The sequence below is a fragment of the Papaver somniferum genome, chromosome 4 (genome assembly GCF_003573695.1).
Source record: "Papaver somniferum cultivar HN1 chromosome 4, ASM357369v1, whole genome shotgun sequence".
NCBI lineage: Eukaryota > Viridiplantae > Streptophyta > Magnoliopsida > Ranunculales > Papaveraceae > Papaver > Papaver somniferum.
In genome coordinates, this window is record NC_039361.1 from 7,893,584 (window position 1) to 7,904,769 (window position 11,186).

The following is an 11,186-nucleotide window of genomic DNA, read 5'->3' on the forward strand; positions in this document are numbered from 1 at the left end:
GTCATTTCTCATAGGCGTTCTTCTCAGTCTGCTCCAGCTGTTGAGGGTGCTAAGGTAAAAAACATTGTTTTTATTTTAACGTATATATATATATATACCTTTCCCCTGTTTGATGCCTTAGCAACTGATGATTTTGTGTTTTTGGCAGAGGATAAGGATTGTCGATGGTTCTGGATCATCTAATGCTCCAGCCAATGTGGCAGAGCCTATCATGGAGGTGGATATGCATGCACTATTTGGAGAGAATGAGGTGTTGGACCTTACTGATGGATTCTTTGATGATATTGACCAAACCCTATTGGATGATCCTAGTAATGTTGATAGTGGTGCATTTGGACCGGAGATAAGTTTACCCCAGGCGAGTGATTTCGCTGACAAGGGTATTCTTCTCGATACGAGTGTTCGGATTGATAGTGGGGTCCCTCCAGTGGCTCCGAGTGTGAGTACTCCCGGTGTGCCAAGTAATTTTGCTAGTGGCTTTCCTTCGACTCTGGCGGGTCCATCTAGTTCGTCTTCCACCGTGTTTGGAGGGTCCGAGGCGATGAAGATGCTGTGCTCCGATCAGTATGCTCGGCTGAGCGAAGACGAGCAGGCTCGTATCTTGACTTATTTACCTAAGTCTGCTCAGCGGCAGCTTGTGCACGCGGTATGTATTGAACGCCTTATCTGCATTTATCTTAAGTTTCTTAGTGCCCCAGTTCTGACTGGTGTTGTTGTCTGATATACTAGAGCAAAAATTTGAGGACTGGTATGATGTCTGAAACTCGCGTTGCTAGGCGTCGAGCCAATGCTTTGGAGCAAAAGGTGCAGAATCTTCGTTCTTCCGTGACGATGTCCAAGCAAGAGGCTTTATCTGCTCGTTAGGATAAGAAAGAATTTGAAGGTATTTATTTATTCCTTCATCTAAGTTTTTGTGTCATCATGGTAGGTTTTAGACTTCTGAACTAGCCCCTCTATTGGTAGCCATGGTAAAACGTTTGGAGGATCAGATAGATAATGTTATTCGTAGGCATGCTAGAGAACGTAGCAGTCTTAAACTCGATGTGAGTGCACGTCAGTGCAAGATTGACTCATTGGAGAAAGATAATGCCAAACTTCAGGAGGATGTAAATGTACATCGGGACCGCATTGTGGAGCTTCGTGGGCTGTTAGATAAGGCTAATAAGGTGGTTATGGAGCGCTTAGATGACATCAAGCTCCTCTGAATTCATAAATATGAACTTATTGAATGGCAGTCCAATCATTTGTCTCTGTTGGCACAGGCCGAGGATGATAGGGAAGAATTTAGGCAACTCAAGCAGAAGTTTGTCGCACTTGACAAGGAGCGTGATAATCATATGTTATCATACCCTTCTGGTGACGTGGCCATAACTCCTGCTGAAGAAAGGATTAGTGCTCTAGACACCGAAAAAATTCAATTAGAACAGAATTTAGCCGCCGTTTTATTTGAGATTGAAGGTTGCTCATATGGAAATATTGATTTATTTTTCACGTCTATTTTGTGTATATGCTTGTCGGACCAACCGTCTCTGTTTGTTTTGCTTGCAGCGGCTCGTAAGCTTGGTGGAGAATTGGAGAAGCAATTGGAGGCAGAGAGAGTTGCGAGGCGCAGTCTTGATGAGGAACTGAATGAGTTGGTGAATCAACATGAAGATGAGCTAGAAGATGAGCGTGCTGATAAGAATGAGAAGTTGGGCAAGCTTCGCGTGGAGTACAAAGCTTTTGTGAAAAAGTCTTGTCAACAGGTTGCTTCGGGTGCTGGCCAATATCACGATCCCTCCCCCGGTCGTCGAGCCCGAGATTGAGCAAGAGCGAGAAGCTCCAGATATCGAGGAACAGATGGACACTGATCAAGGCGCTCCTGGTGATGGACAGGCTTGAGCTTGCCTACTTTCTTTAAAGGCTTTATATTTTCTTCTTTTGACCTATGGGCATTTCCCGAGGGTATGGTAGTAAACATTGTTTGATGGGTTCTCTTCTTGTTTTTGATACATTATGATCTCGGATTGCTTTTTTTTTTAAGATTTTGGTGTATATTCTCGGTCCAACCATGGCTGACATAGCCAGGGAGTGATCAATTCCTTAATGGATAAGTCATCTCTTACAGTATTGGGATTCAGATATAGCAGACCTTTCTTTATTCTTCGTGAACTTGAGAGCGTTTTAATAGTGTCCAGTTTAGGTTACACTTGCCCTGTAATTGAGTGATCAGATGTTTGAGTCACCGACTGTGTGTTTGACACAGGTTTTTGGAGGGAGATAACTCGGTCAAGTGATTCTTGCCTTGGCCAAAGGTAAGTACCTTGATGTTGGAGATCTCCTATTATGTTAGGACATCATCCGATGTTATGATCGTGATGGCATTTCCTTAGGGCTTATAGACGTGCAAGGTAGCTTAGGTTTTTTACCCGCATCACTCGTTGTAAAATGGGAGGTGTGGCTAGCACCATGCCATAGTCTTGATGGGTTTTTGTTGTAATGCGAAGATGATGGGATGCACATATGAAGTGAGAAAACAAAGCGAAAAGACGAAATAAAATAAATAATTTAAAAAAAAAAAACATAAAAGGTAAAATCGTCTAAAGATACACAAAAGGAGTAATTTTATTATCTTCAAAAGAGGGTTTGGTAAAACCCTTAGTACATTTGAGTAAGGTCTGATGACCTGTTTTGAAGTAGGGATTAGGCCTTATTCTCATATGTTGACCTTCTGAGCGCCAGCCTTCATGGGCTCTGTATTGCTCTGGGTTTTTAGCGTGTTATGGGTGCGTTATTGCTTCCCTATTAAGTTTTGGCAGCTTGTGTGCTTCGTCGGTGGCCTCTGTGATGGTCACTCGGGATTCTTGTTGGGTGGGGGTTGGTTCTTCCGAATCGTAATCGCATGGTGGGATCTCATGCATAGTTTTGCTGCTAAGGTCAGGTCGCGTCTGGTGGACGTGTTTGTTGTGTCCACGAGTAGTCCTCCTGTGGTGGTTGTTAATCTTTTGAGGGACCAGATCTTGGTTCTCGTTAGGATTAGCTGGCTTAAGCAGTGTCATCTCAGAGGTGACTTTCCTTCCTCGCATTGAGGTTTCATTTGTTCGGTCTGTTGTCCCAAATGCTGTGATTGCTTCTGCAGCTGTGGTGAAAACGATTGGGGTTGTTTCAACCATCGTTCTGTGGAGGATCGTACTGGACCATCGTGTGTGGTGCATCCGGTCACACCTGCCGGCTTTTTGTGCATCTGTGTTCATCAGAGTCATAGGGTGATTTCTTCGTTGGTGACTCATTGAATGTGGTTTCTTCGGGCTGTGCTTTCAACCCATTTTGCGAAGTGGTCTTGTACAATGAGTCGTTGTCATGTGCCGGTCCAAGGGGGATCGACGATGTTGAATCCCCTCTTGGTTAAAGGAGAGGGGCTCAATATGAATCTTGGGAATTCCGAGGGGGTACACATTTGTCCGTCAACCTCGTATTGCTCTAGGTTCAGCACTGTTGTTTGTCCTAGTCCTTTTTCTTGGTAAAGCCAAAGATGTCTTTGCATTCTAGCCTTTCTAGTTGGGGGGGTGTAGCCCGAGTATCTATCCATTAGGGATAGTAATTCATTCGTGGATGCGATATCTGTGAGTTGTTTGGGTACTCGTGGTTTGTTTCATGAACAAGTCCCCACAAGTTCCTTGGTGTTAATGCTGATTTATCCGCCTTTAGTTGTCTTTGACATCCTAGTTATGCCAAATGTCGTTGGGTGCATTAATGTCACCTTGTGCTCAGGGTTAGTTCTCAGTTGGCTTTGGCGTTCTCCAATGTTTTCTTCATCGGTGCCTTTTTGTGTTTTTATGGGTGGTTCCGACCTTTGATTGCAAGCTAGGTTCGCATATTCCCTTATCGGGGAGGTTCTGTGATTGCTATAACGGCTCTGTAAGCGACCCCGCAGTTATTGTGCCACACGAGGATGGGACGTCACTCGAGTGTTTTGATTAGTAGCTATTGCTATGTAGTCGTGAACTTTATCTAGATTATTGGCATTTCTGGCCCTCCTTGCTTGCGCCTTTGGGGAGTTTACCTTGTTTCACCATTCTGTACGTCCATATTGTAGCAGTATTTTTCTTCTCCAGAGTCTCCAATAATTTATGCGACTCCATCTGGCGTGGGTAATCTTAGCCTTTGATGGTAGGTCGAGACTACTCCTTTGATCCCATGGACCCAAGATCTCCCGACGATAGTTGTTCAGGGTGATAGTACATCCACTAAACAGAAAGTAGTTAAGGTGAGGATTTTTCCCACCCGAATTTCTAATGTTACCTCGCCCCTTGGGCGAGTCGATGAGCCGTTAAAGCCAAATATGTTGTAGGTAGAGGGTATTAGACAATAATCCCTAAGACACATCTATTTAAACGTTTCATAAAACAGGATCTCAACAGAAAAACCTCCGTCAATTAGGATTTTGGGCACTTCCCAAGGAAATGCCTTTGGTCTCTCTTCTTCGCCTTCATGCTCGGGAAGTGCAATGGCCATCGTGACCACTAGTGGGTCGTTGTGGCTTCGTCCTCCATCAGGTGCCTATGAGGCCGAGAAGCTGATAGGTAATCTCATCCACTCCTCGATCGGGGGTTCTTTAGCTACGCTGAAAACTTCATCATCTTTGAAATTTTTCTTATGAATTCTCCCTGTAATATTTCCTCCAGATGTGGGGGTTGCGATTTCCGAGTGCGATATTGTATTGCACTCTAGATATTGCGCCTTACAAGGAATTTCCACCCTATGTACGAGTGTCCCGGATGCAAGAGGCACCACTGGTTGCGCGATGTACTCTTGAAGTTTTCCTTCGTCGATCATATCTTGGACCATCTTCTTCAAGTCTCTACACGAGTCTGTCGTGTGGCTATGGAATTGATGGAATTCGCAGAAGTCAGTTTTGTTTTTAGCCCGCTCCGGATGCTGACCTCTGTTCCATGGATAAGTGATTTTATTCTTTCCGTCAATCTGTTTGAGGATCTCGGATACGGGAGTGTTCAGCTTCGTGTAGACTGGGTCTACGAACTTTCCCTTATTTTGTTGGGCCTGGTCTCGCCCCTTCCATTCCCCAGTCCGATGTTTATCAAACTGAGTTGATCCGTTGTTGGATCGCCCCTCTCCTTGGGCTGGCACCTGAGCATTCTGTGGTTCTACCACATTTGCTCCTCTACTAGTTCCTTTCACCAATTTATCGTAAGTACCATATTGAAGTTCTTCCAGAGCTATGTAGTCCCCTTGGATTTCTCTTAGCTTCCCCAAATTCTTTGGCATGGTTTCGTACATGCGTACGAATATAGGATCTGTCTTCCTTAGACTATTTTGAAGCCCAAGATTTCGTAGGCTTCGGGGACTTTCCCAATCTCGGCGCATAATTTTCTCCATCGTGTTACCAGGGATCGGAGTGACTCCTTTGGTCCTCGGGATATTTTAAATAGCGCGTCAACTTCGGGTCGGAATCTGCTATTGTGAATATATGTTTATAGAAACAGTTCGGTTAGGTGAGCAAATTACTTAACCGAGCCTTTAGGCAAGTTGTTGAACCACATCAGGGCTTCGCCCTCTCAGATTATCCGGAAAAAATTTACACAACACTACGTCGTAATGATCCCATTAGGTTAGCTTCATGCGATACATCCTTAGATTCCCGATCGCGTCTCCGGTTCCGGTGAACGGGGTTGTGAATGTCGGTAGGGAGCACTTCCTTGGAAATGCCAATCTCAATAGGTTTTCAGACAAGGGGGATTTTCCCCCTTCTTGCATGACCTCTGCTAGCTTCTTGCTTTCTAGTTTTCATGTGGCTTCCTTGTACATGGCATCTAGCTTACTGAGTCGGTCCTGTAACTGATCATCGTTTCGCCTTGTTTCGGATTTCTTCTTTCTTCCCTGAGCCCTCTCGGGCGAGAAAAAGAGTTCATGGTTGTGATACCTTGATCACCATGAGTCCTCGTCCGATTGTTCAGTATATGATACAATCTTAGAACGAGTTGACTTCGAGGTATCCCCTCCGTTGGGATTAGCGGCTGCGAGATTCCTGGTCTCGTAGTTGGTTTTGACTTCGGCAATTCTATTCTTGTCTCGCCTGTGCTTGGGATCAACATCTGATGACCCCTCGGACGGGCTATCCTCCTGGTTGAGGACGCCCCTGCTTCCCTTGGGAAAGTGATATTGTATTCTCATTTGAGGTGTCAGGGATATTGATTCGTTCATCATCCTGCAAGTTCTCAAAAGGGTTTTCCTCCTCGGGGATATCCTCGATGGTAGCGAGTAGCACCTTCTTCTTTGCTTTATGTTTCAGCCTGTGGTTTTTCTGTTTTAGCCTCCTGTTTCGTTTTTCTAGTCTTTTCATTCTCTCATTCCGAGCATCTTGTGCTTTCAGGATAGCTGCGATAGTAGCATTGGCATCGCCGAGGTCGGGAGGGTCTCCTTTTCTGGCCTCATTGTTTGTTTTTTGCCTTGGAAAACGGTTCAACCCTCCTGGTTGGGTTGGATGGACATCACCATGCCTCTCGAAGGGGTTTCCCTCGCCTTCGGAGCTAGAATTATCAGTTACTCCTTCCCGATACTGGTCGTCGGGCTGTTCCTCTCCTGGGGTATCACTGTTTAGCATGGTCTTGCCTGGCTCCATGTCATCTAGTCTCTCTGGTTGGGGTCCACCATTCCCTCCTTGGCTCGTGCGAGCAGATCGCCGCGTCACCATTACCTTCCCTGCAGTATATGCAATAATATTTAATTTGTCTTTTCTTTCAGAAAAGTGGGACCCTAGATTTGCAGGTCACGTGCATTTACTAAGTCATAGTTCAGACTGGACAGTTTAGTACATGAAGACTTTGCAGTAAATTTTGGAGACATGTGAAAATGTCAAAACATTCCCTACTTGCACAAGTCGTTAATGACGAAAGAAATGTGTTTTATCGTTTCTTCTTTTTTCGAGAAACATACCTCCCTCATTACGGCATACCCTTTGTAGGGAAGAGACCAGATTATGATGATTTGAGCATATCTTCCCATTTTAGGAAATATTTCTCATCATCATTTAACTTGGATCTTGGATAAACTTTTGAGTTTGATGAATGATTATGTACTCATTAACCCTTCTTATTGACTTAGAGTTAGATTTCTAAGAAGAAATTTGTAGGTTATTATGAGTTCATTTAAGGATGAAGAAAAACTAGCTCTTTCAACTTTCACATGAAGAGATTTTCTCCCATGAAGTCTACTTATCAATATTCCTCTTTCCGACTCTTTCATGGAGGAGATCGTTTGAGTGCCGAAGTATCAAAAACTCCATTTTCACTCCGATATTCAACTCTCCTAAGTACCTTAAGAAAGATATTGGAAGCTGCTGCTAAACGAGAAATCTAATGGAAAACTAGCGAAAAAACTGTAGATATGTTGATTTTGAGGTTCTTCTAGACTTCACAGATCGTGTAGACCATATTTGAGTCCGAGCTCTACTCATGCATCTTAACAGAAATCTACCCAGTAGTATGAGAAACTACTTCTCTTATGGAGATTATGAAATTAATATAGAGCTGTTACTAGGGAGGTATAATAAATCTTCATACCTCCTTTTTTCTAGCGCCAAAATGTAGTTGCATCTTTTCTGATGACTACACCAAGTAAGATTTAAGACTAAAAACTACTAAAACATACAAGATCCAAGATGAACAAGATGTAAAGAGCATGAAAAGTAAAGATTAACACAAGCATATAACGTGGTTCGTCCATGAAGACCTACGTCCACGGGAAAGAAGATGTTTTCTTTATTGATTATAAGGTCTTACCCTTGAAAGAGCTACAAATCTCACTTAGATTCCTTACTCTCTCTCTCTCTATCTAGATCTCTCTCAGGAATTCTCTGTAGAAAGACCATCTAATAATACATAAGTTGTCCTTCTCCTTCTACATGAACTGGTATTTATAGGGAAACTAGACTCGTGGAGGCTTGGTCGTCCGAGATGGTGGAGCTATCGTACATCGCCTTCACTGCTTCGGACTGGTTCTATACTATCCCTCGTGATGGCCTGCTTGGTTCTCCCTCCGAGTTGTCTCGCTCTCCTTCAGATCGTGTGGCCCTTCTCTGGAGAACCTCGTGCTCTATCACTTCTGGTCTATAGTATATGTCGTCAGAGTCCTCCATTACGATGTAGATCTGCCCTTATCCTTCATTAAATGCGGTTCTTCTTTTTAGACTTGACCGTCTGAACAGAATAGACTACTCCTTACACGCGTCATTCATGTAACGTTGTAGTAGGTGTCTCGATTCAGAAAAACTCATCTTTTTGGAGTATGATTCGATGCTCCTATCTCATCATCTTATTGTGGATTCACCCCTTAAGATGTTGACACGTGTCCATGAGGTATTTTACCCTCACAAGAAAAGAAACTAGGGCTTCTTGATGACCTTGAAGAGTTAGTTAAGTTAGACAATGAGAGAAAGAATAAAACAAACAAACCAACGAAAGAAAGAAGTGAAAATTGTATTACAAGTCGACGTGATGGACTATATTTATAGTTTATTGTAAAGATATAAAAGAACTACATTGTAACTCATTGTATTTAACGGTACGTGCAATAATGCAATATCGATCTTGGCATTTCTCGGAAATGGATTACCATCCGGCCGAATAAGAAGAGTGGATACAAGGACTTGTGCATTTCCCCGCCCAGCATCAAACCCTTGCTTGTGAGAAGAGAAATTACAAAGGGTATACAATTTCATCGCATGACTTAAAAAATCAAAAAGGGAATCTTATATTAGGAAGATTTGGAGCTTACTTCCTTTTACTATTTGGTGGTGTATTCGGATGGAATGTAATGCTAGGTTTTATAATAATTTTGTTAAAGATTCAACTCAAGTGATTACTGACGTAAAATGCTTGTTGTTTAATTGGAATTTACCCTCTGATTTGTTTTCGGGATTTATTTTGTCCAATTTACTTTGTAATTGGGATGTAGTTGTACACTCATCCATGTAACTCTATGTATTTTTGATGTCACTGTTTTGGTGACTCAAGAACTTTTTAATTAATTTTGCCCTTTTGCTGTTAAAAGAAAAAAAAAAAAAAAGGAATCTCAGAAACTCGGGGGAAATCAAAGTGGAAAAAGAAAATAAAAATAACCAAATGAGACTCTTCTCTTGAAAGCAGCCTGCAGATTTGGTTAGTGACTTGATATACCCCATTCTTGGGATTGGACAATTCGCCGGGATGACATTTACACCATAGATTACGATCCATCATCATCTACATGAGCTGGTGGTGCTCCAAAGAACAAATAAGCTAAGATGCAATTATGGTGGTTCTTACTTACTGGTTTTGGTTCGTCGGAACAGTTAGCTAAGATGCAGTTGATATATGTATGATTGGAATGTGAACCATCAATTTTTTATCCTCTTTAACTATCTATCATACTTTGGTGTTCAAATGCAAATCAGCCGAGGTACTGTCACCTCTATAAGACACTTATAGCTACAATTTCTATGATGTTAATGGAGCTAGTGGTCTACCAGGGACGGTATTAGGGGTGGCTTATCTAGGCTAAAGCCCATCCAAAAAAAAAAATGTTATTTTGGAACGATTTTTTTAGGGACCATGGTTTTTCTGAGGGGACCATGGTTTTATTAGGCCACCTTCCCTATAGTTATAAGGAGTGTCCTAAAGCATTGAAATGACTAACCTACTCTTAATCTAATTTAATTTAAAACCAACCCAATAACCACCTACATATATATATATATAACCACCACCTTCTCCCACCACTACCTCCCACCATCGCCGATTACCACCACCACCACCTCCGATTATCACCACCACCAACCACCGATTACCACCACCACCACCGCCGATTATCACCACCACCACCTTCGATTATCACCACCACCAACTACCGATTACCACCACCTCCGATTACCACCACCACCAACCACCACTATATATATATATGTATATAGCTTAATTTAAAATATTAACAAAGATATTCTCACAAACCCATTACTTGTCATTCGTTTTTGATTGAATAAATGAGAAGTAATCATTAAAATGAGTTGAAAATGGAAGTTGCATAGAGGTTTAATGGAGAGTTTTTTTCGGAGAAAAGTTCGGTTATCACGAATTAATTTTTTCTTAATCAAACTCAGAGTTCGGTTGATTCGCAAAACAATACTTTTAACCGAACTCCTTGTATTAGAACAACACAAGTCCATAAGTTCGGTTCCTTCGCAAAATAAGGATATCACTGAACTTTAGTTTACGGAAATAATGAGAAGTCCACAAGTTCGGTTCGTTCGCAAAAATATTAAGTTTTCTTTGTAACCGAACTCTACCTTTGAAACTTCGTAACCGAACTCTACCTAATTCGCCAAGAAATAAATTTCGTAGTAACGGAACGTTTGCCTAATTGCATATATGCATATATAAGCCCAGTTCGGTTGATTCGCAAAATATATTGAAGTTTGCAAACCAACCGAACTTCTAACACTAGGTTACTTTTAACCTGCAGTTCGGGTGGGAACTTGGTTGCGTTGAAGTTTGCGAACTAACCGAACACACAAGATGTACCCAAATAAATTGTTAAGTTCAAAGTTCGGTTACCTACCATTTTATTCTAGGTAACCGAACATTACACTGTACGACCAAAACCTCCATTAATGAGCGAGTCCGGTAACCTGCGTGTTTGGAAAATGTAACCGAACTACACTTTCAGGTGTGTTCGGTTACATGTTCTTAACATATGGTAACCGAACTGCCCCAAATCTACATAAAAAAAATCATTTTTTTTTTAAAGTTTGGAGCAATTCAACCAACATTATCTAAGTTTGAAGCATACCTGGGTACCCAAATACCCTTCCTCCGGTTGTGGTTGGTAAAATCCATCGTTTTCCATGTTTTCCTTCTTCATCTTCTCTAACTTTACTCTCTCAATAATTCTACTTCTTTAAAAAAAAAACATCTGATTTTTAATCTCACTAATTATCTTTAACTTAATCATCTCACTAATCATTACACTAACTATTATTAACACTAACTAATCATCACCCAAAATTAATCAGGAGGGTAATTTAGGTATTAATATAAATATCTAGATAAGGGGTGACCAAGATTTACTTCTAACGTCATTACCCAAAATAAAACCATGGTCCCCCAAAAAAACCATGGTCCCCAAAAAATCTCCATGGAGTTTTCAACGTTTGA

At 41.9% G+C, this 11,186-nt stretch overlaps 1 protein-coding gene across 1 annotated transcript; it reads left to right on the forward strand.

Moving 5' to 3' along the window:
• Nucleotides 1-965: 965 nt before the first annotated feature.
• On the forward strand, nt 966-1,881 carry LOC113271929 (myosin heavy chain, cardiac muscle isoform-like). The gene is made up of 4 exons (XM_026521851.1): nt 966-1,166; nt 1,263-1,458; nt 1,549-1,690; nt 1,746-1,881. Exons 1-4 carry the CDS (start codon nt 966-968, stop codon nt 1,879-1,881), a joined length of 675 nt encoding a protein of 224 aa, XP_026377636.1.
• The last annotated feature ends 9,305 nt before the right edge of the window (nt 1,882-11,186 follow it).

What these genes read in the sequence shown, in the direction of transcription:
- LOC113271929 (XM_026521851.1), top strand. Translation starts at nt 966, where the DNA reads ATGGTAAAACGTTTGGAGGATCAGATAGATAATGTTATTCGTAGGCAT. An exon ending in TGTTAGATAAGGCTAATAAG is followed by an intron (nt 1,167 to 1,262) that starts GTGGTTATGGAG and finishes CTGTTGGCACAG; the next exon opens with GCCGAGGATGATAGGGAAGA. An exon ending in CGTGCTGATAAGAATGAGAA is followed by an intron (nt 1,691 to 1,745) that starts GTTGGGCAAGCT and finishes TCTTGTCAACAG; the next exon opens with GTTGCTTCGGGTGCTGGCCA.